The sequence below is a fragment of the Lissotriton helveticus genome, chromosome 4_1, assembly GCF_964261635.1.
Source record: "Lissotriton helveticus chromosome 4_1, aLisHel1.1, whole genome shotgun sequence".
NCBI lineage: Eukaryota > Metazoa > Chordata > Amphibia > Caudata > Salamandridae > Lissotriton > Lissotriton helveticus.
The window spans coordinates 361546395-361572677 of record NC_136063.1 but is presented as its reverse complement, the minus strand read 5'-3'; the positions used below and the strand labels follow the sequence as shown (position 1 = coordinate 361572677).

At 41.6% G+C, this 26283-nt stretch overlaps 1 protein-coding gene across 1 annotated transcript in view; it reads left to right on the top strand.

Moving 5' to 3' along the window:
* PKHD1L1 (PKHD1 like 1) overlaps positions 1 to 26283 on the top strand; it is a 466042-nt gene that overhangs the window by 127547 nt on the left and 312212 nt on the right. The window contains exons 24-27 of the mRNA XM_078686145.1: positions 1279 to 1398; positions 8897 to 9061; positions 11332 to 11453; positions 19806 to 19938. Of these exons, the coding sequence (XP_078542271.1) occupies positions 1279 to 1398; positions 8897 to 9061; positions 11332 to 11453; positions 19806 to 19938 (540 nt within the window). The remainder of the gene's footprint in view (positions 1 to 1278; positions 1399 to 8896; positions 9062 to 11331; positions 11454 to 19805; positions 19939 to 26283) is intronic.

Here is a 26283-nt window from a genome sequence, read left to right as displayed (position 1 = left end):
GCGCTGGCACAGGGTTAAAGAGATTCACTCATTAGCATGGGTCCATGCCCCCATGCAAACGCGGGAGTGCCTTCTTGAGATAGCAATGGTGCTACATGTGAGACAGCACTATTAGTATTACGGAAGGGGCCGCACAAGAGTCTGCAGCCCCTTCTGTACTACCAAAGTTGACGAACATGCCCTTTTTGCCCCTGGGGCACTTTCTATAGTATGGCCCCTGGTGTACTGCCACACTTCCTGATCATAGTTAGCACCCATCCCGGTCAATCTTATTAAAACTATAATACAGAAACTTGCTCCCCTCCAAAATCTCCCATGGAAATCACTCTCCAATCCTGCTCAAATATCTTTAAAAAAAAAAATACATGGAAACCTGCTACCTTTCCCTCCTATCCAATGAGTCTTCCTTCCCTTACCCACTGGATAACCATACTTAGTGATCTCAATGTGAGGGTGTGATGGCCAGCAGCAGTCTGATAGTGGTTTAGCAGGTTCAGCATGATTAACCTTTCAGGACTCTCTTTAGATGAGCAGCTGACATTCGAGATGGCCATTAGTAAATCAAAAGCACCAGTCTTATTCCCAGATCTTCCTTAGGATTGCAGACACCTGAGAGGAGCAGGCGTGATGGTGGAACAGCATCTGCCACACTCCTGTTTTAGTGCCTGTTTCTTCACTGCTCTAGTGTAAAAGCAGTAAAAAGCAACACTTGTAGATACTAATCTTACAAAAGCACAGTGTACAATCAGTTTTTTAATTAGGTGCATAGATGCTGAGAATGGAAGTCATACACAATGTTACTACATAGTGCAGACACAACCTTGCTGTCTGCTTAGATGCTAAGGACCCAATTCTCAAAGGTACTTACATGTAGTAACGTTACGAGTGCCGAGCCCATGCACTCATAGCGAAATCTCTGCAGAGAGTGCATAATGCTGAAATTATGCCCTGAGTGTGGAGATTTCATCACGACTACGGAGACTCCTCACTCATTACTTTACAACACATAAGTACCTTTGTGAATCAGTCCCTAAGTAGCAAAGTTTCAGTTTGACTGTGTGGTGGAAGTTATGATTTGCACATGCCCCTTTTCCCTATTCTTCTCACAATGAATTGTTTATCCAATATCATCGCTCTGTGTAAATTCAAAATAGAGACATTTACTACTAGTAGCCATTGATAGATGCTGCTGGATAATAGGCACCTGTGTGAAACTGATACAGATTAATTGATTGCAGTTGTTATTGGTGTTCATAGTTGTGCTTATATGCTTCACAGATCCATTTGTGGAAGGAAGGAATTTAACAATTTCGGGTTCTGGGTTTGCTGGAAGCATAGGCAATGACAGCACTTCAGTATTCATTGGCCCATTCAGTTGCCCAATCATCTCTATATCTGGTAGGTTTATTTTTTGGAAAACTACTATTTAAACATTGTTCAACATGATTTAGTAAAAGACTAACCTTTGACATGTATAATGTGAAACAATGTGATAAAGTGTATTTGATAACAAAGTTGACATTGTTTGTAGGCTTGTATGTGGTCTTTCTATAGGCCAAACAAAGTTAAGCTGCACTGGAACGCTATACATGGTCAAGTGAAAGAGAGATAGGTGAGGTAGCTGGTTTATTGGCAGTTAATGCACTTTGATGAAGTGTTCTTTAAAGAGGTGATCTTCAGCTCATCCAACATTGAAGCACCATTTGGGAAGTTGTGATAGACACTGGTGTTGTTTCAGATTCTGGATGCATGGGTGGAAAAGACCTGCTGCCACGTTTTTTCTTTTTTACTCTTCATGGTCTGCAGTCTAATGGTGTCCAGTCTGTGGGTCTGCTGAGAACCACCAGAAATGGTGAGCTTGTATGCAAGATCAGCAGGGGTGCTGTTCATTATGTCTTTGTATATAATGCAGCTGGTTTTGGTCTGGCTTGGAAGCACAGCTGTTGCCAAAAACTTACGTGAACATCCTTAGAGAGGGGTTTTGTCTCTGCCCACATTTTGGAAGCCAAGAGTACATGTTTTGTTTGGGCAAAAGTTGTGTGCTTCCACAAAAAAAGTGTGTGCCTTCCTCACAGCTGTGATCATTTTGTTTATGTTTTCAGCTACCTGAGCATGAACTTTCAGGGTCACACACATGACATTGTAATGCTATTAAAGTATCTTAGATAACTAGATAATTTATGGGAGGAGGGCAGTCATTAACCTACATGGATGTTTATGTCTGATTTGATAGTGTAACCGTTACCTGACCTTTTAACCTACAGCAATATTATTCTACATTTCTCTGCTTCCACACAAATACATATAATTTCCCATGCAATGTTTTACATTACCTACAACACTCCTTTAAAGCTAGAACTATTGGTGTTGCCAATGCATGTTTTGGAGATGTTGTAGGATGGCACGGGGCGCGAATGGCGTTCATTCATGATGGAGGTGATCTGATTATATTTCTTCAGGTGCTTTGTGAAATGTGCAGTAGTGTGTAGGAGGCATTAAGGGTGCCAGTGTGGAGTCTGGGAGGCCATGGAGCAGGGTGTTACAACTATCCTGAATGCAAGAATATGAGGAACCTAAAATCAGTGCAGAAGTCACTTTCTAGAGGGAATTGTTTCATTTTCTTTAGAAGAGAGTGCAGGTACCAGATGGTCTTTGTATTTTAGAAAATTATTTTTTAGGGTAAGGTTGGTCTCCACAATAAATTCAAGTGACTTAGAATTCAGTGAAAGTTGAGGTTCAAAACCATCAATGTTCACATCATTGAGCCAGGTTTGTACTGTCTCTTGCTTATTGTTTTAGCAAATAACAGAAATGTTGTCTTTATTGCGTTGAGCTTCATTTGACGCTGAACATCCAGTTCTAGATTATGAGCAGGCACTGTTTAAATAATTGGATGTCTGAAGCAGAGTAGACTTTTAGGAAGAGGTGTCCATATGAACAAATTGGTGTAGGTTGGAAAAGTAGGAGGAGAGCCAGTGAAGGGCAATACTGATCAATCCTATTGGAGACTCCAGTGTGTGCATAAGTGTGGGATGGTCAGAGGCAACTGAGAGGTCCAGCAACATCAGAACCCCAAGGTCATCTTCATCTGTGTTCAAACTGCATCTTCTGCAATGTGCATGATAGCAGTGTCCTTACTGAAGCGTACTTATGTGATCTTGGAGTTGAACATAGACTGTTTTTTCAATGATCTTATCAGTGAATGGTAGGTGAATTATGAGCTGGTACTTGGCAAGTACATCAGGGACTAGTTTAGATTTCTTTAGGAGTGGGAGAATTTGGGCTGTCTTTTCTGGGAAGATGCATTGAGTGAGGAATGCATTGACAATGGTAAGTAGGGATCAGAGAGTGTCCCCAGATAAAGTTTTAATGAAGTATGAGGATAAGGGTTCATATTCATAAGAAGTGTCTTTGAGGTAGTCGACTTTGCTGTGTCTAGCTGTGAGAGATAGGGCTTTGAAGGATGCCCCTTGTGGCATTCTATGTGAAGGGGGTGGGCATAAGGGATGAAGTAGGCTTAGTGTTGTCAATGTTCTGTTGGATCTTCTGTAGCATCAAGAGGTTGATGGCATTGCACTTTTCAGTTGAGTGATAAATAGGTGGGTCTGGCAGGGGTTGGAGAAGTGCTTGATTGTCTTAAAGTGCTGTGCCTTTGTTGGCTTTTACTGATGTGATGAACTGTCTACATGTTGAGTGGAGAAATCTATTTCAAAGATCTGAAGGTATAGCTTTTTCTTTTGTATTCAACCTGGGGAGTTTTAGGATGTTGGGTAGTGGGCTAGTGATATTGAAGTGGTTGATCCCGTCGAGGAATATTGGTGGTTTGCATTGCATTGTAGATTGGATGTTGAGAGGACAAGGTTGAGGATGTGTCCTTTGGAGTCTGTTGGGTGTGTGACATGCTATACTGTATGAAGTGTGTAAATGAGGTTGAGTATGGTGTCACTAGTGGTTTGTGAGATTGTGTTGTCTGGGGGGTTAGAAGTCACACAAGAGGGCATTATGGGCATGGTGGATAAACAAGATGATGAAGAGATCTGCAAATTTATCAGTGAAGTCTTTGTTCTGCCTGGGAAGCATGTCGATGAGATGGAAGATGGTGATCGAAGTTGCTCTGAATTGGTTATGGATTGCTAATAGTGCCATGGTGTTGAGTGTTACTTGCTTTCCTATGGTGCTCTATCAGGAGGACGAATGGATGACAGTGAGACTTCCTTCCATCTTATGTGCTTTGCTTTCTTTGAGATCAAGGAATTGACAACAGTGAATCAGTTTAAATGTGATCTTCCCTGTCTTTTGTCCCCAGATTCTGCTTTTCATTGATCTGTGCCCTTTGACCTTAACCTCTGCTAGCACTTTTTGGAAAGCAAACTACCCAATTGGATAGCTAACCAAACAGCAAGTTATTCAAGAGTTGCATACACTTTCATTAATCAACATCTAAGCACAATATCTAAATTGGAAAAAATAAAAATGTTTTGTGACTTACCCAAACACAAGAGAGTACTCCACTTATTAAATAAACCGAAGTTTTAAATTAGAGCCATATTAGATTCAGTATTTTTCCTGGAAATGTTTTCGCCCAATTATATTATTCCTCTGCTACATTATATAGTCCTTGATGTGTTTCTGCTGGTAACTCCCTACATGTTCTTGCTTTTGTGCAATCTGGCAATATGTGAATGTTATACATTGATGAACAAAACAGTAGAAGGCAGAGCCTGAGCTGTGAACATCTACTGTTTCTGAAGGGATATCAATACCTTTGAGCCTCCTAACGAATACACCTATGTGTAATGGGATCGATCTCACATTTGTTCTTTGTGTTACTGATTTCCCCTTGCTTCTTTGTGTCACACGAGAGCATGCTCTTCAGACCACTGCATTCACTTACTTATTTAATTATGAACAGGCACGCAGTGGGCACCTATGACTCTCAGACTATATTACTTCACCCCCATAAAGAGACTATATGTGGCTTGGCTTTTCCATCTAAGCGGCCAAGACCTAGCAGTCAATCCTCAAGCAATTTCGCAAGGAAGCCAAAAAAGCTTTATTTAAAATGCAAAGCTGCAGCAGCGCAATCAATTGTGCTTTGCAACATGTCATTAGAGCTAGCCATTAGAAAATGGCAAAATCTGGAAGGCAAGCAAAGTCAGTCATATGGCAGTGATCCACTCATGTGTGACTTACTGGCAGTTCTCTGAGGTTAACATAGTTGTTGCATGTATGTGCTGAACCTCTGTAAAATATGCTCACTTTCATATCATTTAATGTCATCTAGATGATATGAGGTGAACACCAATACTGTCAAAACTATTTGATTATTCAAAAATATTTTAAATGCAACTCTTGCATGCATTTGAACTGTCAAACTTCTACTTAAATAGTCCAACTGTGATTGAAGAGGTCCAAAGTCCTGAAAGTGTGCAAAAGTAGGGCAATGTTTCTGTAGGATTGTATGAAAGAATGACAGTTCAAGAACAATATATTCAATGTAAATAAATGAGGAAAGTTATAGATATTCCAGCAGTATCTTAGATTCTTACCCTAAACCATGGCTTAGTAGAAAGATGGTCTGTCCCAAGGCAATTCCTTGCTGAAGTAGAATTCGCTGAGAGTCCTTATACGGTGAATATAATCTTGCTGTTCTTACAGGATGTGTGTCTAAATCATTCAAAAGCCTTGTTGTATTTCCTGGGGCTACAAATGGTTTACAAAGGACACAATGGAAATCCTGAAAAAGAAAGTTCCCATATAGGCTGGTGACACACAAGCTGAACATTAAATAATAAAATCATTCTGAGGAGCTGAATCTCCCAAAACATTGGCAACATTCGAAATCTTTGAATTGTTCCAACAAAAATGTATTTTGGATACATTTAGGCCATGCACCTGTAATTATTTCACATTTACAATATTTTTTGAAAATTACAGTGGTGAGCTGGGTGCTGCTACACACCTTACTGTGAATAGAGCTCAGAGAGACTTGGTCAGACAGAAAAATCACTCAAAATTAAATTACGGCATGTTTTTGCATATTTATAGGAAGCTAAGACATTGATGAGAAGTTGTGACAAAAGTGCATCCTCAAAACATAAATGTTGAATGTAGTATAATTTGAAAACCAAATACAATGTTCTTAATTTTAGACAGCTATTCCTATGACTTTCATAGTTTGTCTTCTGATGTTGCCTCCAGAATGGATCTGTGAAGTCAAATTTTGTTAGTGTGATGCATGCTTTCATTTATACATGCAGTCCTGACTTTTCGGTATAACCTCCCTAAATGTTTTTTTAAAAGGTTTTATTAAGCGCAATCATGGCCTGAGCACCAGTTACATTTCACAAGGTCACATTTATTTTGTAGGCATGGTGATATAGTGATTTTCCCAGCACTGAGACTCAAACCAGATTCCCCAGTTGCAAAGCCAGCAGCTCTGGCTGTAACACCACATCCTCTTTGATAAATCATGCAGCTAATAATTAGTATTCTTTATTATTTCTTAATAATTATTCTACCATTACCATGGGCTAAGTTAATTATGAGCAGATGCTCCTCTAATACATAATATGCAAAGCACAAGCAAATGGCTGAGCACAGTGATTGCTGGAGCAACTGAAGTTGTAATTTAGCAGATGGAAACTAAATGTGGTTATAAAACATGGGAAGTGGTAGAAATTCAGCCCAGTATTCTATAGATTGGAAATAATTGCAACACAGTCTTTACAAGTACGTGTGGAATAGTTAAAATATCTTTTAAGCAGTAGTAAAAGAAAAAATGAAGTTTCAAAATTCGTTGTGAATCCTAGCTGTAACTAACCTGTTAAAAAGTAAGGTTAAATTGTAATGATGGTTTAATATGACAATTTTCACAACGCATCAGCCCTCTCCCTCCTGTGACCCTTAGTCTCTTCCATCTAATCCAAATGTGGTTTTCTTATCATCCTGAGAAAAAGATGGCTGCTCACAGTGCACCTATGAAAGTTTTCTTTCTACAGCTGGAGATTCTGTAGTGTATTTCCTATATTCCCAATAGGTTCTGCGCATTGGAATATTAAATCCTGTAGTTTAGACGTAGGACTGAGGTCAACTAGGTCTCTACCGAATCTATTAGACTTAATTGTGAGTGCCAGCTAGCTCAGAGGTCACTAGAAACTTTCTCGAATTCACAAGAAGGGATTAGGTCCTGACAACCGCATAAACATGACAACTTTGTTTCCCAAGAATAAGAAATCAATCTCTAGAGTCGCGGAAACAATAGATAGCTATTTTACTCAGTCAATCGTGCATGCTTCGTTTCACCAGAGGTGCTGAGAAAATAGAGACGGGCGTTTTCAATAAAAAGTATTTATTGAACAGTCTTCTTTCTCAAGCATAAGAAATGTACTGCTACAATCGTAATACTGGTTATAAAGTACAAGGTATATAATACGAAAAGTATTATAAAGAAGTACTGTAAAAGCATGATATGGTTTCTAAGCCATAAGTTGCCTAAAACATAAAATACATACAGTGATAAAATAATGATGAAAAGTACTCAACTGGTGCTTCTAAAATACGCCTACCCAGGTGTACCTAACCTAAGTCTAGTACAGGGGAAGAAGTAAGTGAGGAGTAGCTTAAGTTTAGTATTTCTCTGCCAAGAGTCTGTCTAAGAATTCTCTAAGGGTCTAATCAGCTCCGTACCTTGGTTTAGAATGAAGGATGTCTTGTATCTCTCTCTCAGGACTCGATTTCCCAGCAACCTGCAAGGGTAGCCTGGAAACACTGGAGCTGGATTTCTCTGCAGGAGAAAAGACAGCGTCACTCAGTGCGTCTGCTGCAGGGTCGGCTTCCTTCGGCACTTGCTGCTGCAGGGCGCCGGGCAAGTAGTTAGTTGATCTGCTCTAAACAACTGTGTGTTTGTCTGAGCAAATCTAGGCATATTTATACTTTGAAGGTGCTGAGTTTTACGTGTGATTGGACTTAATAACGTCATCAAAGACTCAGTTCTTCGAAAACTCCATGATTTCCTAGATAAATTAGTATTCAGGCAAGGGGAAGTCCCTAGCTGCTGAAGGCGAGTTTCTCTAAGAAATCGTTGTTGATTCTTGGAACTTAGTGGAAGTAGCCATGCCGTATCTGGGCTGCATAGGCTCAGTCTAAATATGGTAATGATTTCTATGCCTATATAAGGATCGGATAATCTATACCTATATAAGGGCATGAAGCGGGAAAATTTACACTAGGGTCCTAGATTCATTCTCTAGCTGTGTCTCTCAGAATCAAGTCAGTGCCACCCTACCCTGCTCTAAATGGACATGAACACCACAATTGCACAGCCAGATAGCACCCATCATCTGAAACCCACGAGACAGAGGGTACTCGAGAGCCAAGCTTGCACAATGAGACCAGAAGGGTAGTGATCTCACTCATTGTGCCTAGCCCAATGGATTTTTAGATCGCTTGACCTTTCCTGGTATGCACTGAACACATTTGCTATAGAGTCTATATTTCCTTTCACTTGGTCAGAGTTTTTCTACTGCCTGTTGGTCACACCTCACTTTAATTCGTTTTCATGTTGTCTTTAGAAGATTTCACCCACACTGAAAGTCTACTTATAAATAAATAGATATTCAGAAAATACAAATCTTCTAAAAAACGTTATATGCTGTTTGCAAACTATGTTCTTCCTGGCAGTTCTAAGCAAACCTTTAAGAGTAATGTATATGTAGCATATTACATGTTACTGCTGGACTGTGCTAATTTGATTTTTATGCCCTTTCAGTATGCAAATAAATCTATGCAGCAAAGACTTTTTCAAGTTTCTAGCTCTTAAGATCTGAGTATCATTTTATGAATACAAAATAATTTGCGTGAAATTTTTCTCTCTCCTACACTTTGTCCTGAAAAGAAAATGAAATAATCTGCCGGATACTTAACGGAACTGCAGGGCCCTTCCCTGTAGTTGTTTACATAGCTGAACGTGGATTTGCACAGCCGGAGTCGAGTGTACCATTCAATTTCACATACAAGATACATGTTTCCAACATTTCACCTTCTACAGGAAGTGCTGCAGGTAAACCTCAGAATAGTTACTGTTTTTAAATTAATTGATATTGTCAACGTTTTTAGAGCAATGTGAGCATACATAGCAAAATCCACCATGGCAAAAAGCAAACTTTGAATGTATCTTTTATTAACACTGTAATTAATGATGCAATTTTCACAAAGCTCACTTATTACTTTAAGCCAACAACTTTTAGTCACTGACACGTGGCATGAAGATATTGAGCACACATGAGATCTGGGTGTACAAAGTTTGGATTAGAAAAATAAACGACTTTGTGAAAAATGCCTCTACATTTCCACATTAAAGTGGTCCTGCACAACAGATACAATAAAAACAAATTGATTTGGATGACTTTACAAGCAGGCACTGGGCCTCCAAAGAAATAAAATAAAAAATCAACATAAAAAATTTAAATCACAGGCAAAGAGAAAAGATAATGGGAGGCCATTTTAGTGCCTATAGGAAGGCATGCAAAGTCTTATTGTAACTGCTGCAGAGACAACCTGAAAACCCTCATTCCGGACGCACAAAGATATAAGGCAGATATCGACAAGTGCAGAATTCCAAAGGCAGTTTGCTGCATCTGAGAAGGCTCAGTTTGGTATTATAACTTGCATTAATGTTGCTGCCTATGATTGTGGCCTCATACTTCAAGGTATACAACCTTCACTCAAAGCAGTTTATGTAAGTTATAACTCTTGCCTCATCAGTCACACATCTCAAAGTGAACATTTAGTGGTGCAAGAAAGAAAGATATGGTTGAATGTATAGGCACCGACCACCAAAGCACACATAATTTGAGAGGTTAAGAAATGTGAGGTTGAATATATGTAGGTTACATAGATATACACTATCTTGCCTTAAACATTTGTTTTAGATTGGAGACACATATGAACACATTTAGGAATATAGCACTCAAAGTTGAGAGAACATTAGGTAATAATCCCAGTGAATGAACCATTGGAACACTAGGAGGTGATCCCAAGATACTTTGCTTGGTAAGGAGTAATGGTATCTAGACTTTAATAGCAATAAGGCAGTCCTCCAATGACAAAAAACAGCCATGATGACACATACATACACAGTTAGGTGTCTTCAGCATATTAGTTAATGGAGATGCTGAAGCCCTGCAGCAGATCTCACACCTGCTCTCTGTAGAAGTAAATAGCTAGGCAAACTAGATCAACTTTGCAGACGTTATGCATCTTGAAAGGGTCCAGCCTGGAATGCTCCTTCTCTAGAAAGTGATTTATGCTAGACAGGAAATATTTAAATAACACTTCTAGACATGCATATAGTTAAATTGGAGATGACTCACTGATGGTTGACTCTGTCAAACAAAAAAAGACATCTTCAGCATGTAGCATGTAATATTATCCTTGCGCATCCTAAACGAGGCTGTACTAGTGCCGTGTTTGGTTAAAATATGCTTTCTAATATTTAACAGAATTGGTGCCCCCATCCCGTGGGTGACACCTACTTTCCATATTAGACCAGTTGTTTTTATTCAAAATTGTCAATAATGATATTGAGTGCATGGCTGTATAATGAAGTCAACATGGTCAAGAAAAACATCTTAATTGTAATGGGTAGCCTGCTTTAAGGCATACGTTTAGCACGAATACATTTACATATGGGTACAATTTTGTGTCAATTATCTTCATCATATTTATCTTCAATTACAAAATGAACTGAGTCATCTATTTAATAAGACATGCATAATATATTCTATAGTTTTCCAATAATATTTACAGTAAATATATCTCATATAATATAAGACAATAAAGTATATAGCAATTCGATATGATGGAATATAACTGTGATAACAATCATTAACATATTTTTACAAACATCTACCACGTTTTAACATAAGTAGGTAAATGAAACAAAACAATGAATAATAAATGCATTTACAATTAAAAATAACGTTTTCCAATGCAAGTATTTTACAAATATTTATGAAGTTATAGTGTTATTTATCTCATTTGCTAATTAAATATCATGCTTCACTTGATGTTAACTGCCACATCTGGCATTTCTACACCATTTTCACAGCAGCAGAGAATTTATATTTTTAATGGTTAGTTAGTATGCATTGGAAGTGTTTCTGTGATAGATATTGTGCTTTATTAGAGACAGATAAATAAAGTATATGAAAATGATCATTCATTCACTTTTGTAATGCATTGTGCCACAACTGTAGTACATTGGAGGAACATTGAAATTACAGTAAGCATGTGATAACCATTACATCATTTACCTAATTTTGTACATAGGGGGAACTCTGTTGACCATTACTGGTAGTAACTTTGATAAACAATCCCAGGTGTTTGTGGATGGCAACACATGTGATGTTAAAAGAACAACTCCGACTGAAATACAGTGCAGAACTCCACCTGTAAGTGAATCATGTTTTATCCAGTTCAATCACACATTGGTACTTTTCATGATGCATAAATGTATTATGTTATGATATAGTAAAAAAAATGTATCAGTGAAGTTTAGTATTTAATTATAACACATATTTGTTTGTTTTTTCGCTGGAATGCATATCTCCATGTCTTTCTCAGTGTTTTACATGGAAGTAATATGGTTTAATAAACATTACTACCCATTGGCATTGAGTTTCCATAGCCTCTGCTTTCCAAATTCTTTATATATGTTTCTAGAGCTTTTTAATTTAGCTTGACAGGGGTCTTTATTTTCATACATTCAGTCATCTACAGTAGCTCTCCCCAGTGAGGCAACTGGGGCTGCGAGCTGCATTGATCCCTGACAAAATTGTGGTGAATTATTGCACCTTTTAAAACGGCGAAAAGCGTTTGTGTACTTTTTTAAAACTTACTCATTTTACTGTTTCTATATTTGGGGGACTTGCCTGCAGTTAAGGGGAATTACTTTGTTAGGCACACTGACACCTCTGACACTGAAAAACTCCGCATTTCGGCATTGCCGCTTTTCTCCAATACCGGCGACGGTGGGCGCCATCTTGAGGGAGGCAGGGAGAGCGCTCTAGTCGCGCTATACTCCCGCCCCCCTGGAATACTTAACTCGAGTCTTCCTCGCGCTCGGTGCCCTACAGTAGCTCTCCCCAGTGAGGCAACTGGGGCTGCGAGCTGCATTGATCCCTGACAAAATTGTGGTGAATTATTGCACCTTTTAAAACGGCGAAAAGCGTTTGTGTACTTTTTTAAAACTTACTCATTTTACTGTTTCTATATTTGGGGGACTTGCCTGCAGTTAAGGGGAATTACTTTGTTAGGCACACTGACACCTCTGACACTGAAAAACTCCGCATTTCGGCATTGCCGCTTTTCTCCAATACCGGCGACGGTGGGCGCCATCTTGAGGGAGGCAGGGAGAGCGCTCTAGTCGCGCTATACTCCCGCCCCCTTTTCTCCCTATATTATGTGTAAACCGGCCAGACGGCGCAGCGGGCTGGCGCAGCGGGCGCGCCGGATGCGCGCCCAAGCCGCGCCTAAGCCAAGCCCGTCTGCGCCCGTCCGCGACCGGATCGCGCAGGGCGCAGGGCACGCTGTCGGTCTAAAACCCGCCATCAGGTATGATAACAATTATTTACTGTCCCTACGCCCTCCACTCGCCTGCCCTCATATTGACCCCCTTTCCAGCCCCCTGTTATGTCCTTGCTGTGAATGGACTCCCCTTATACCTACAAATGGCGTCGCCGACACGCACGACTCTCCAAAGAACCGCCTCACCCTTTTTAAGGGAGGTCTGGTGAATGCCAGGTCTTTAGCCCGCCATTGCCAAGATGTGCACGATTTAATATTAAACCAAGAGCTTGATGCCTTGTTCATCACTGAAAGTTGGCTCAATGAATCCTCCAACCCTGATCTTGCTATTGCCCTCCCCCCTGGTTTCACCATTTTTAGGAGGGACAGACCCTCAGGCCGAGGTGGTGGGATAGCACTAATTATCAAGGATACTTTTCCATGTCACACATTTGACCTATACCACCTTAAAGACGCTGAAAGCTTGGGCTTCTCAATTAAAATCACTGCCTCGTTCTCCCTCTCGGCCGGACTCCTCTACCGTCCTCCGGGCAGCCCTTCCTCATTTCTCAACTCCTTGGATGAGGCCCTCGGCGCACTCATGTTACAATACCCTAATTTCATGCTCCTTGGCGATATGAACTTACACATGGAATCATCCACTGACCCCCACACTATCTCCTTCCTACAGTCCTTGAACATCTTTGGACTCTTCCAACATATCAACATGGCCACCCACAGTGCTGGACATACCATTGACGGCATCTGTTCTAATATTTCTACCCTTTCCACCTCCCCTCCATTGCCCCAAATCTGGACCGACCATTTTTTTATCCCCTTTGACCTCACGACACCTACTGCTACCCTAGTTAGCCCTAGACATACCCAAGCCACCTTCACAGTCAACTTGAAGAAAGTGGCTGAACGTATAAAGCTTGAGTCAAAACCATTGCCCCTACCCCCCACGCTAACTGGAGATGTCGAAGTTGACTCATGCAACTTCCACACCTGGATGCACCAAATAGTCGCGGTAAACACCGAACCCAAAAACAATCAAGGAAAGGGACCCAAGAAGAAAAAACCCAATGCCCCATGGTACACCAAGACCCTGGCAGATAGTCACCTCCATTGTCGGAGACTAGAAAGACACTGGAGACAAACATATGACACGACCTCCAAAACACGCTATGCCCAACAGAGGAAAGTATATCTCTCTGACATTAAAGCAGCTAAAAAAGACTATTTTACTAATCTTATAATGGAAGCGCGCCAAAATCAAAAAACCATCTTCACCATAGTCAAGTCCTTCACCCATCCGAAAGCTCTCACCACCGATATACCTCCCTCAGAGAGTCTTTGCAACCAAATTGCAGACTACTTCGTTGACAAAATTGTCAACATTCAGAAAGACTTTCCTCCACCCCCGACAACCATCGTACAAGTAACAGTTAACTACCCTCCTCTCTCCAGTTTTAAACCAGTATCCTTGCAACAGACAAGCAAGGCAATCCGGGCCTGTAAATCAGGAGCACCCACGGATTCCTGTCCCCCAATCATTCTTCACCATCTGATTGACACAGTCAACCCTTACATTAATGGAATCATTAATGAATCCCTTGAATCCGGAATTGTACCTGCCGAATGGAAGAAGGCTACTGTCAAACCCCTGTTGAAAAAACAGAACAAACCATCCACAGACTTGACTAACATGCGCCCCATCTCCTTACTTCCTTTTCTGGGCAAAGTCACGGAGCACTTAGTGCACGAGGAGCTTAAAACCTTCACAGAAGCCCATAACATCTTGCACCCACAGCAATCGGGCTTCCGCTCCGGTCACTCCACCGAAACAGCTTTGATCGAGCTTGCTGACTCTATCAAATTCCTACAGGATGAGGGCAAGCAAGCTGTCCTCATCCTGCTGGACCTCACAGCAGCATTCGACACTATCTCGCATGTTATTCTAATCAATCGAATGCGAGAGATTGGCGTGACAGACTCAGCCCTGGCCTGGATTTCTTCATTCCTATCAAATAGGTCCCAGACTGTGGCACTAGGACCACACCTTTCCTGCGAAAAGCCAATCACATCTGGAGTGCCCCAGGGGTCCATATTGAGCCCTCTTTTTTTCAATATCTACATGGCACCCCTCTTAGCTGTGATAGAATCACATGGGATTCTGGTCACGTCTTACGCTGACGACACTCAATTGGTCGTCACCATTGACAAACAGCGTACTGACGCAGAGCTCCGGTTTAAAAACTGCCTCTCTGACGTCTTTGAGTGGCTAAATACTAATCATCTTAGATGCAATAGCGCAAAGACAGAGATCATCCCAATAGGTAAGAACCCTTCTTTTTCCCCTAAAGATTGGTGGCCCACAGGATCCGAGGCCCCTCCTAGTGCAGTTACATCAGCTAGAAACCTGGGCGTACAATTCGATTCTTCCCTTACTTTTGACGACCATGTTAAGATCACTGCCGGTCGATGCTTTGGATTAATAAAATCTCTGAGGAAATTTTTTGATTTCCTCCCAATTGCAGCCAGAAAGTCAGTCGCGGTAGCCCTTTTACTTTCCCGACTTGACTACTGCAACGGCCTTATGGCCGGAGTGAAAAAATCTACCCTCAGAAAGTTGCAGAGCTTACAACATGCTGCAGCTCGACTGGTTTTACAACTCCCCAGAAGGTCATCTGTGTCTGCAGCCCTGAATTCACTTCACTGGATGCCACTGCACAAAAGAATCTTTTTCAAATTGCTTCTCACAGTTCATAAAACCATGCAAAACACAGGACCCCGTTACTTTGTAAACCGTTTCAAGCGCTATAACCCTTCGCGCTGCTTGAGATCCTCTGGGACCAACCTTGTTCAAATCCCCAGATTTAAATATAAGACCAGAGGAGGAAAATCCTTCAATGTTCTGGCAGCCAAAGCCTGGAACACCTTACCCGCCGACCTTAGAGCCATTGACAATGAGAACAATTTCAGAAAACTTCTCAAGACATGGGTCTACAAACTACCAGACTCCTCTGTCTTGGCAGCCATTTAGTTCTCTCTTCCATTCACCCCACTTTTTCAGTTATTCCTTGCAACTCGCCCAGCGCCATGATGCTCCCCTGGGAGCGAACGCCTGCGCTTTACAAATGTCCATAAATATCAAATATCTGTGAATTGCTCTGAATTGTGAATTCTGATCTTGAGAATTCCCAATCAGAGTCTATATCACTGAAGGAAGTGACCTGAATCTGGCCACCCGGGTCACTCGCGACCACCTCTCTGCCTTCCAAGAAAAGAAGAGTCGGGAAGACAGTAGAGAATACGAACAAAGTGGCATATATCTATATATATATATATATGGATATATCTTTACTTTGTGTGACATATATATATATATATATATATATATATATATATATATATATATATATATATATATGCTCTCCGATCCGGCCCAGCACCGGAGGTAAGGAGGCACACAAACAGGCAGGTATGAAGCTTAGACCAACAGCTTTATTTTTAGCTCAATCGTCACTAGCCCAACGCGTTTCGCCTTCAGCCGAAGGCTTGATCACGGGTATATATATATATATATATATATATATATATATCCACTTTGTCTCTCCTCACCACAACTCTAATGGACGGAGTCACGGCACTGCAACAGGTTAGTTTTCAAGATATTTTATTCACACACCATGTGAAATATAAAGTGCATCAGATGACGGTCTACGCGTTTCGGCTACTCCTAGCCTTCTACTGGACCATCATATATATATATATGTTACTCAAAGGAAAGAGGTATCCGCACTCTCAGGAGGTGCAAAAGTGGAATTTATTACACAAGGTATATATATTTCTTTTCCCACCAACTCCGCAAGACTCGTGCCAAACTCTTAGACGGGTGCCTCCGTTGTGAGCTTGTGGTGCTCACGCATTAATGTTCCACCAAAAACTCTTTACAGAGCAAGCGGAGCATTATCTTGCTTTACCATCCTGTACCACTTCCTGTGGAATCAATGTCTGGGTTAGCTGGGTTGTTGATGCATTCACTGTAGACAGGCTCACAAAGGGAGCTGAGGTGTTCTCTGCATATCCTGATAGCCCATCACCAGGCTGATGGGCCTTCCATGAGCTTGAGTGGTGGGAAGAGTTGTCACTGACACCTGAATAGGGCTATGCCTGGCCACTCAAAATGCTTTCTCTACCCCTTTAGTGAGTCTAGAGCCAAAGTAGGGCAAGGCATACTCTTGTGGACAACAAAGACGTTCCTTTGAAGTATGCCTACTTCAAGGACCAAAAGGGGTATAAGTATTTGATCTATAAACCCACATCTTAGGACACTCCTGGACTGAGGACCATGCCAAGAAGGACAGGTGAAAAGCTGTCAGGAAGGGTCCTGCCCCTTTGCCGTGTGTTGCTTTCCTGGGTTGACCTGCAGTTGCTGCTTCTATCTGTGGGCAGTGAAAGAATTGGACTTTGCTTTCTTCTATATTGCTTTTCCAAGTTTCTCCAAGGGTGTGAGCATGCTTGCCTCCAGTTGGAAGTCTCAGGGCCAGCAAAGACTTCATCTGCAGCATCTCTGAACTCCACTGCTGGGAGTTCTGACCCGCCAAGTGGTGCCAATTCCAGTTCTGGGTCCTTGGAGTTGGGTCAGCTGTTTCAAGACTTGAAAATCCACACATCATCCTTTTAGTGCCACAAGCATGCCATGCGGTTGAAAAACCAACGTATCACCATGGTGTGACTGAACATTTTACGCTGCTCCTGCTCACTGTCCGAAGAACCGCTGGCGCCAGAGCACAAGTCTTCGATGTCCGAGACCCACACTCTGACATCGATGCAGGCCCTACTGTGCCGCTGAAAGAATCGTCACATCCCTTGTCTGCGGGAGTGGAAATCGATGCAGTGCCTGTTTCACCACCGCATTGACCTGCAGTGGCTAGGTTTTCTCACACATCGCACCTGTGTGGCACATTTCCAATGCATCGCCCCTCGAAAGTAGTCACCTCTGGCAATTGACTCATTGCTTCTCCACGCAGTAAGGAATCAACGCAACACTTCTCCTGTGTGCAGCAGAACTGATGCATCCATTCCCCTGGGACTCAAGAACCAATGTATCACTGTTTTTGCTGACACTTCCTCCTTTGCAGCTGTATTTCGTCGTGGATTTTGATGCATCGATAGAGTTCTATAGACAGAATTTCTTAAACCTTTTAAAAGTAATTCCTAAGTTATGTATGTGGGATTTTTGTCGTTTTGATCTAGTTTGGTTTAGAGAAAGATTGGTTATTTTTCTATGCTGGTGTGGTGTCCATTTGAATTGGTTTCACTGGGTTACTGTGTGTTTTATGTACAAATGCTTTACACATTGTCTCGGGGATAGGCATGACTTCTCGTGCCAAGCTACCAAGGGGATTAGGAGGGGTTATCTTGGGTGTGGTACTCCCTTACCATGACTAGAAGGAAGGGTCCCTACTTGGACAAGGTGCATAAGACTGCCAACTAGTGACCCCCATTTCTAACAGTGTGACTCCATGACTGTACTCTCAGTAATTCCATTTTCCGGGCATAGTGTCCCGAAGCCTATCAAGCTGAATGAAAGTGATAAATTTACCAAACAACAAAGGTGCACCTTACACACATATAAGATACACCCTTTACATCTTTTTTACTTCTTAATCCAACTGGTTCTTTGTGCAGTGCCTTTTTGCTATTAAGTTGTGCTGTGAGCTTTCTTTAAATAAAATATGAATAAAAATACTCATGCATAAAAAAAGCCTAAATTGAGCCTCTAATTTGTCCCTGTTGATTTTAGACCCTGTGAAATTGATAACATCTATGCTCAGTTCACAGTGCGCAGCTTCATGTTCTCTCTACATTGTCTTTCATATTCTTTATATTTTATTATCTTCTATTCTTGCAATCTCAAAGATGGATTTGCTTTTCAATTAATTCAAGAAAAATAGGCTATCACACTTCATATGTTGTATTATCAGCATGTTTTTGGAGTTGAATGCATTTAGCTTTCGCTCTACATGGTAGTATCATATATTTGTTTACAAGGAGTCACCACTGACAGAAATGCAAAATAAGTATGCTGAACCAGAAAACATATTTATGAAATGATTATGTGTTGCTGTGTGCCATGTGTATACCTTGAGTGTGATAGGATAATAACAACTATATTGATGTATGTTATTGAAGCTGCTCACAAAACAAGGGTGCTTTGCTATTTTCAGCAGTTTTAGGAAAGCAACGTAATAGAACAAAACCCATGATTTATGGTCTTACCATTGGTCAAAGGTAAAGTAATCCAGTGACCCCCCCCCCCAAAGTAGGCTCCGTTCATCTTCCATGTAAGACCACGGTACACGTTACATGTACCTTTCGTTAGTTTCTTTTTTATGGAGGCTTTTGCTATGTTTTTCTGGTATTTTGACATTAGAGGCCAGATTCACTAATCCCTTGTGTTTCCAATGCACCACACAAGGAAGCACAAGGAAACACAAGGGCTTCAGTGGGATTTACCAAGCCGTGGAAAGCCACCTTGCATGGCTCAGCATGGCTTAGTAAATCTGGAGTAATGCAAGACAGAGCAAGTCACTGCCTTGAGTTACTCTGCCCTGAGAAGGTGCTCCATGGGTGGATGCGGGGGTGTTCCCATGCATCCACCCATGGTTTTTGGTGCATTCCCTGATTTACTAAGACTGGGAATGCACCAAAAAGGTACACCTTCCCAGGTGAGGCATATTGAGGCGAAATATCTTCAGTTCTCCTCGTTTTTATTCTCTTTCTACTTGAGCTGCATTTTGAAGTGCTCCTAGAAAGAAGAAAAAACTTTAGAGTATTCTGTCTGTGCAGGAAGCTGTCCGTCCCTGCACAACTACATTCTGCCTGTAATGCAGGCACCCTTGCACTATGTACAAGAGTACCACTGTTAGCCCTAAGTTGCACTCAGTGTGCCCGCATACGGATAGAGCAGGAATGACTCATATTTTAGTAGATAGGGCGCAGTCCTGCTCTCTCCCTGCCACGCAGTGCAGCTCAGCAAGTTGTCTTGCTGCGTTGCGTGACCTCTTAGTAAACCGGCCCCAACATCTGTAATTGCCCACCTGTAAAATAGCCAAGATATAACTTCTTGTTCTTTCAGCAAAAAAAGAAATCGAGCTATATCAGCAAAATGCCTTCTTTCTTATGGTTTATAAATGCAAAATATCCACAATCTGTTTTCTCTTTTGCAGGGACAATCTCGATTTGCCGATGTAGAAGTTTTGGTCAATGAACTGAGTGTTATTTTAACAGGCCATTTTAGCTACATATCTACAGGTACTCCGGTAATTACAGATGTAACTCCAACTACAAGCAGTGTCTTAGGTAAGACTTTATGCATAGACAGTCGTAATAAGCATATATATTTGTGTGTTTTGAAGAATTTGTTTGTAAAAATGCCTGATTCAAACATATTTATTGATTTCAAATATTTCCACCCCTTGTGGTCAAAACATGTTTACTGATTCCATTGTCTACAAAAAACCACTTATACAGTGTCAGAGAACACAGGACTCTTGCTCTGGATTTGGCAGAGCAGGGCATCTATGCCTTGATTTCTGAGGTCTGGTAAGTAAATGGTAACCACACATCCAATCTCACGTCAGAGTGCTTGATGTCATCAATAGGTGCGTCAAAAATTAAAAGGAGAGTTGAGTATGAAGACTTTAATCGGTGTGTGAAACATAGCTATACATAGTTAGTCAGTCATAATCCTTTTATTCGATTTATCAGAAAATAAATCATAATGGTATAATAATTACGCAACACAGACAATACAATCATTTAATAACCGTAAACTGCAACCGGCTAAAAACAAAATAAGCAAAATGCATTACAAATCTTGTAAGAATAATGACTACTGTCACCACCAATAGATTCAGCTAAAGTTAAAACTCTTGCTGCAAAAGTAGTAGAACACTTAGATCAGGGCTATTAAATGTTCATTGTAAGCCTCAGTTAGGAAGGCTCTTTTAATATACCTGTAACAAAAAAACAAACATGCTCAGAAGGGAGTAATTGTAAGAACATAAGGGCTGTTCTTGATATGAAGATGAATCAGATGGACAAGGAACCAAACACCCAGCATTATGTCATTCTCTCTGGACCTCAAGTAAAAACTGTAACATACTTAAACTAAACCTAGTTACTAGGAAATGGGTGTTAATGGTGTGAACCATAACCAGGTAAGGCTACATGTGTAGAGTGGATTTCACAAGCGCATGTGTGAGGACAGTAGGTTTCACTATTGAGCAGGCTCCCTCAGCTTGCTTTAGGGCATAACAGCAATGGTCGGATAAGCCACATTCAACTTAAAACAATCCATTATGATGACCTTGTTGAGGGATGGCCACTGAGTAGCCAAACCAATGTCCATCTCAGAAGAAGGCGAAGGGTAAGGACATTGGAGAAATAACTCATACCAAGTTCTTCATGGGCTATGTAAGACAGTGTGGACTGAGGGAGGGCCAAAATACATCTAGAGAAAGAGTTCTCTAATGCCTGTAAGACAGATGTATACTCAGAACCTCAAATGCCACTCCCATAAGCCGCAGAAGAGAGGCACTTAGATTGAAAAGTTTTAGTGCAAAGTGCCTTTTACCCAGTCTGGTGGCAAATTCACGGATTTCCGAGATAGAACTGGCCATGGAATATTTCCTAATAGTTAAAGTGGTAAAACGGGAACCCCTTTGACCAAACTATACCCCTAGGTACAGAAACGCAGACACTTTTGTAATTTCATTACCAGCAATGAAGTGATCACAGGATTTGGTGGTTTTTGGGCCAGTCACCAAAAGAGACTTTACCAAATGTATTGACAGGTCCAGAGACATCATGATATCTTCAAAGGGGTGCAGAAGATGTTTTAAACCAACGGATGCACGGCTAGCAGAACCCCATCATTAGCATACAGGAGAGCAGGGATGGACCTACGCCCGCTGTGGGCAAATCTCTGGCAAACCAGAGAAGGACAGATGTTAGCAGACCTAAAACCATACTGTACATCAGAGATTATCCTATTGCTTTCAGCCGAAGAGGTAAGTTTAGTGAGAACCACCCACACAATGACCCTGACTACTGAGTCAAATAACGAAATTGGGTGATAACATCTGGGGCACCCTTTAACTCCTGTGTTAAAAATTGACACAATAACAGATTAAGACCAGGAGCTAGGCAGGCTTTTTCTTACGACTTCAATAAGAACCTTTGTGAACATGGGGCCCAAAGGTTGGGTTACAGCAAACACAAATTGGCAGGCACCCTGTCTGGACCCCGTGCCTTAATTTTGGCTCAGCCAATGAACGCTTCATGTATTTAAGCTAAGCAAAATACAATATTAAAGAAACCAACAAGGTGTACCATATCTGGCTCAGAAGTGGCCAAATAGTTGGAACTATAGACCCATAATAAAGTAATTGACCCAACCATTGGATGAATTATAGGAACAAACAATATTCCCTTTGCCCAAGTCAAACACAATACAGTTCCAAATTTCCCAGAAAAGGGTATTCTGAGAAAGGGCAAATGTCTAAACAAAGTTTAACCCAAGCATCCTCTTTCAAGGCCCCATTCCTGTCCTGCATGGCTTTTCTCTAAAGTTGCTGACAGGATGCAACCAAGTCTCTGTCCCTGGAGTGTTGGAGCTTTGAGATGCTGATAGGTTCGTATTTGTCTTTAGTTTTTGTGCACAATTGGGTTTGTTGTGCAATGTTGGCTTTGTCGACTATTCTGTTATCTGTTGTAGGTAGGACCTGGTTTTTAGGTGGTTCTTGATTGAAGTGCGTGTCGAGATAGTATGCCCATGTTTCCTCTGTAATGTTTGATGAGACCCCCAAGTTTGCCGGATGTATCAGCAAGTTGATGGTTTTCCAGAACCTCGCCCCATCATTCTGTTTAATATCCGAGTGAAGTTTTGCCCACAAGTCCTCCTCTGTTGATTTGGTTGCTTCCCATTTCAATTTTTTAAATTTGGATTTTAATGTCCGGAGATGAGTTTGCTTTGCTATTTCTTTAGGGTCCAGCTGTATTTCCCTCAATAAGTGGTATATCATGTTTTTCACTTCCTTAATTTTTTCTCTGTACTCCCGTGATAGGATTTCAATTTTGCCGATCTTTGCAACTGCATTGGGCTGTGTTGCGTAGTTTGACATCGTGATTGTGAATTGTTCCCATTTTGTAACCTCATTTAGTCCTGTGCGCTCCAAAAAGTGTTGTTGTGCACTTCCTATTAACATTTCACCCATTGCTACTGAATACTTGATTTTTTTAAAGTTAACGGTATGAATGGACTCTTTTGGGGCGTTTGATCGCTCGAGTGTAGGTTTCACTATATTCAAAACCATTTCCTGAGGGCAATGGTCACTGTCGATTTTTTTTCCTATCTGGAACGAGGTTATATAATGAAGAAGAGGTAGTGATATAAAAGTATAATCTAATATGCTATTTGACCTTGTAGAGTGGTAAGTTCGGGCTGGCGGACTATCTCCCGTGAACCTACCGTTTAGGGCTCTGATATTAAAATGTTCCAACTCTTCGAGTGTCTGTGCTCCTAATTTTGTTTGTTTGGTTGTATGAAATTTCTCTTGTAGTGGTAGGTCCCAAAGTATGTTTTGAGCTAAGTTTGCCTCTTCTTGTGGCGTACCCATAAGGTTAAGGTTGAAATCCCCTGTGAGCACAATATTCGTTGTTGACCTTCCCATAAAACATTCTTCCAAGAAGTTGTATAATTCCTTAACTGCTTTTTTTTCCCTTTTGGATGGATGTAGACATTGATGAACATGCAGTCACTAATGGCTTCCTACTCACCTTGGGGTGCTACGACCAGCTTAATTGCAAGATTGGCTTCTGAGGAAGAGCCTATTTCTTCTATCCTTACAAAACTAGTGACTGCTACGTAAATCGCTAGTCCGCCTTTGAGGTGCCCGTATTTAGCTGACCTTTTGGCCTCAGTGGAAAAACGTAGGTATCCTTGAAGATGTGGAGGTTCGACTAGCCATGTCTCCTGCAGGGCCACTATGTCGAAAGATCTTATGTAGGCTGTAAATTCAAAATCCAGCATTTTGTTTGATAGACCATTGATGTTCCAGGAGCATATGCGCAGTTGGTTTAGCGTGTGCTCCCGGGGGTTTTGGTTGGATTGTCAGTTGCTGATTTTTATAGTTCTCACAATCCGGCTTGGATCTTTCATCTCAGTTGAGACTACCCTGTCCACTCCTAACCAGCAGGTGATTTCGGTGTTCTCATTGCTACCTGTTCTACATGGCCCTGCCGCGCCTCTAAGAACCGAGGTTCTGTGGCTAGAGGCGTTATCTCTGGGCTCCAGCTTTGCTTCTGGGTACAGAATGTCCGGGTATCTTGGCTTTGTGTGTGGTTTTATCGTAATGCCCCAGTTCTTAAATACCTCGGCTTCGGATACGATTTTCTGCGTTATTTTTCCCGAGGCCCAAGTCGCCTTTGTTGCTTCCCTTCCTGTACCTTCTAAGTCTATAAATTCAATGGATAGCAGGTCTGTGCTTAATACGTTTGCCAATGAGGGGATGTGGGATAGTAGTCGTAGTATATTTGTTCTGTTTAGGATATCATGTCGTCCTTTGGAGATGTAGTCTGGGTTAAACCATATAGCCTCTGGGGTATTCCCTTGTTCGTTTCTGCACCGCCCTCTATTGTAGATGTCTATGGGAGTTTCTAGATCCACATATTCTGTTGATCTTGTTTTTACCATGTAAGTTTCAGTGTTGATTGTCCCGCCTGTGGCTTGGTCAATTGCGCTTTGGTGGGGTACAAGAATTTCGGGATCTGTATGTCTCCCTCTTCCCCCCAATAGATGCACGTTGCTTGTCCAGTTTGCTTATGCCGATTCTATAGTTGTTGGGTTTCCCCGCGTGTGTAATATCGCAGTAGCTTGATTGATAGCGTGTAATTGACTTTCCGTCAGTCCTATGCCTGTTCCTTGACTTTCTACTCTTTTGTCAATTCTATCTGGGGTAAGGCCTCGTTCTGTATTTTGCAGGAGGTTATGGCTAATCTTTGAGGTTTTTTTTGCGCATTTGCCAGGCCGATATCAACAGGCGTTGGGGTGATCCTTGTTGGTTGTGCAAGTGCTAATTGGCCGAGTTGCAGGTGGGCTTTTTGTTCATCTGATCCGTTGTTAACTGGATTCTCCAGGATTTCAGGTATTTGGCGTGTTTCATTGGACTTTTGGCTTGAAGATTTCTCTTCCCCAGATTGTGTTTTGTTTTGCTCTGTGGTATTAAATCGACCAAAGAGTTGCCTAAATCCTTCGCGTTTTGAGCAGAGCTTATGTTTTCTGCCATTACGTTTTTTTGCTCGTCTCTGTTTCGCGTTAGGTTTTGTGTCGCTGACATCTTCATCTATGATATCCGTTGGTAAATGGCTCTTTGGACCCATGTCTTTGACCGCTATGCAGTGACTTGGATCATTCTTTCTAGGTTGTGCCTGAGTACCTATGCTCGTCAATTCAGACTTTCTTACGGCATCTGTGTCTTCACCAGATTTTTCTTTAGTGACCACTTCTGTTTGTATATGAAGAACAGTTTTGGGGTCTTTTTTTGACGGGTGACCCCGTATCTCATTGTGCGGCATGTTGTTTTGCTGGGGAGGTCTTTTGAGTTGTGAGCACAGGTCTGTTAGTAATGTTGGAAGGGTGGATAGCTTGTCAATAATTGGGCCGCATTCGCACCCACTACTGGTGCTCCTCTTTGTTTCTTGTAGATGACCCAATTTACTCTGGAGAAGCGTGTTTAGTGCACCCATTTTCCCATCTATGGCAACCACAAACACAGCTAGAGTGTCTAATAGCGTTAGTTGGGCGTCCATTTTCTCCGATTGGTAGTGTAATGCGTCCACCAAGAGTTGTACTGTGTTTAGGAGACTGGGCTAGGCGCTTTCCTGCCCATGATGTTTGGGTGTTTTTTCTTGACATCCAGATGGTCCCTTAAAGTTTGCTGCTGCTTCTGGCAAGCTTGATTCCACTTGTTTTTCCTGTACACCTTCAGTTCTCATGGACCGTGTGTGTTTAATCGTCCCGCCGCTATTCTGTTCTTGAGGATATGCAGCTACGAGTTCTTCCCACTCTTCCTTCCCCAAGTAAGAGGATATCTCTATTACATCTGACACTGAGATTGTTTGTCTTTCCTTTTTGCTAGAAGTCCTTCCCGTCTTTTTGTCGCCAAGCTCTTGTTGTTTGTAAGTAGTATCCAGGACTATCATGGACAAGTCCTTCTCTTCATCACGCTCGTTTCCACTTCCAGTTTCCTTCTTGTTTGTAGGTTCCTCTAAGAGGCTTGTGACCTCTGACCTTTTATCGTTCATCATGTTATCATCCTTAGCGTTGTCGCTGATGTTAAGTATGCTATTGTCAGGTGTTCCTAGTGACCTATCCATTGCTTTATTAGGCCAATGTACTTGAACTAAGTTGGTATCTATGGTCAGTTTTTTCCCGGTTCTGGGTCCCTCAGATCCGATCTTACGCTTAGCCTCCAAGTTCTGAGGCTGGGGTGTTGATGTTTTTTGAGGTAAGGAAATAGACATTGTGCTGTTTTTTCCTTTGCTCTTATCCTTGTCCTTATCCTGTAAAAACTGTGTGCCCCTAAACTGGAAGGGCGGAGGTATCTGAGTTGGCTCCAGGGGCGATTGTAATTCTAATTCCTC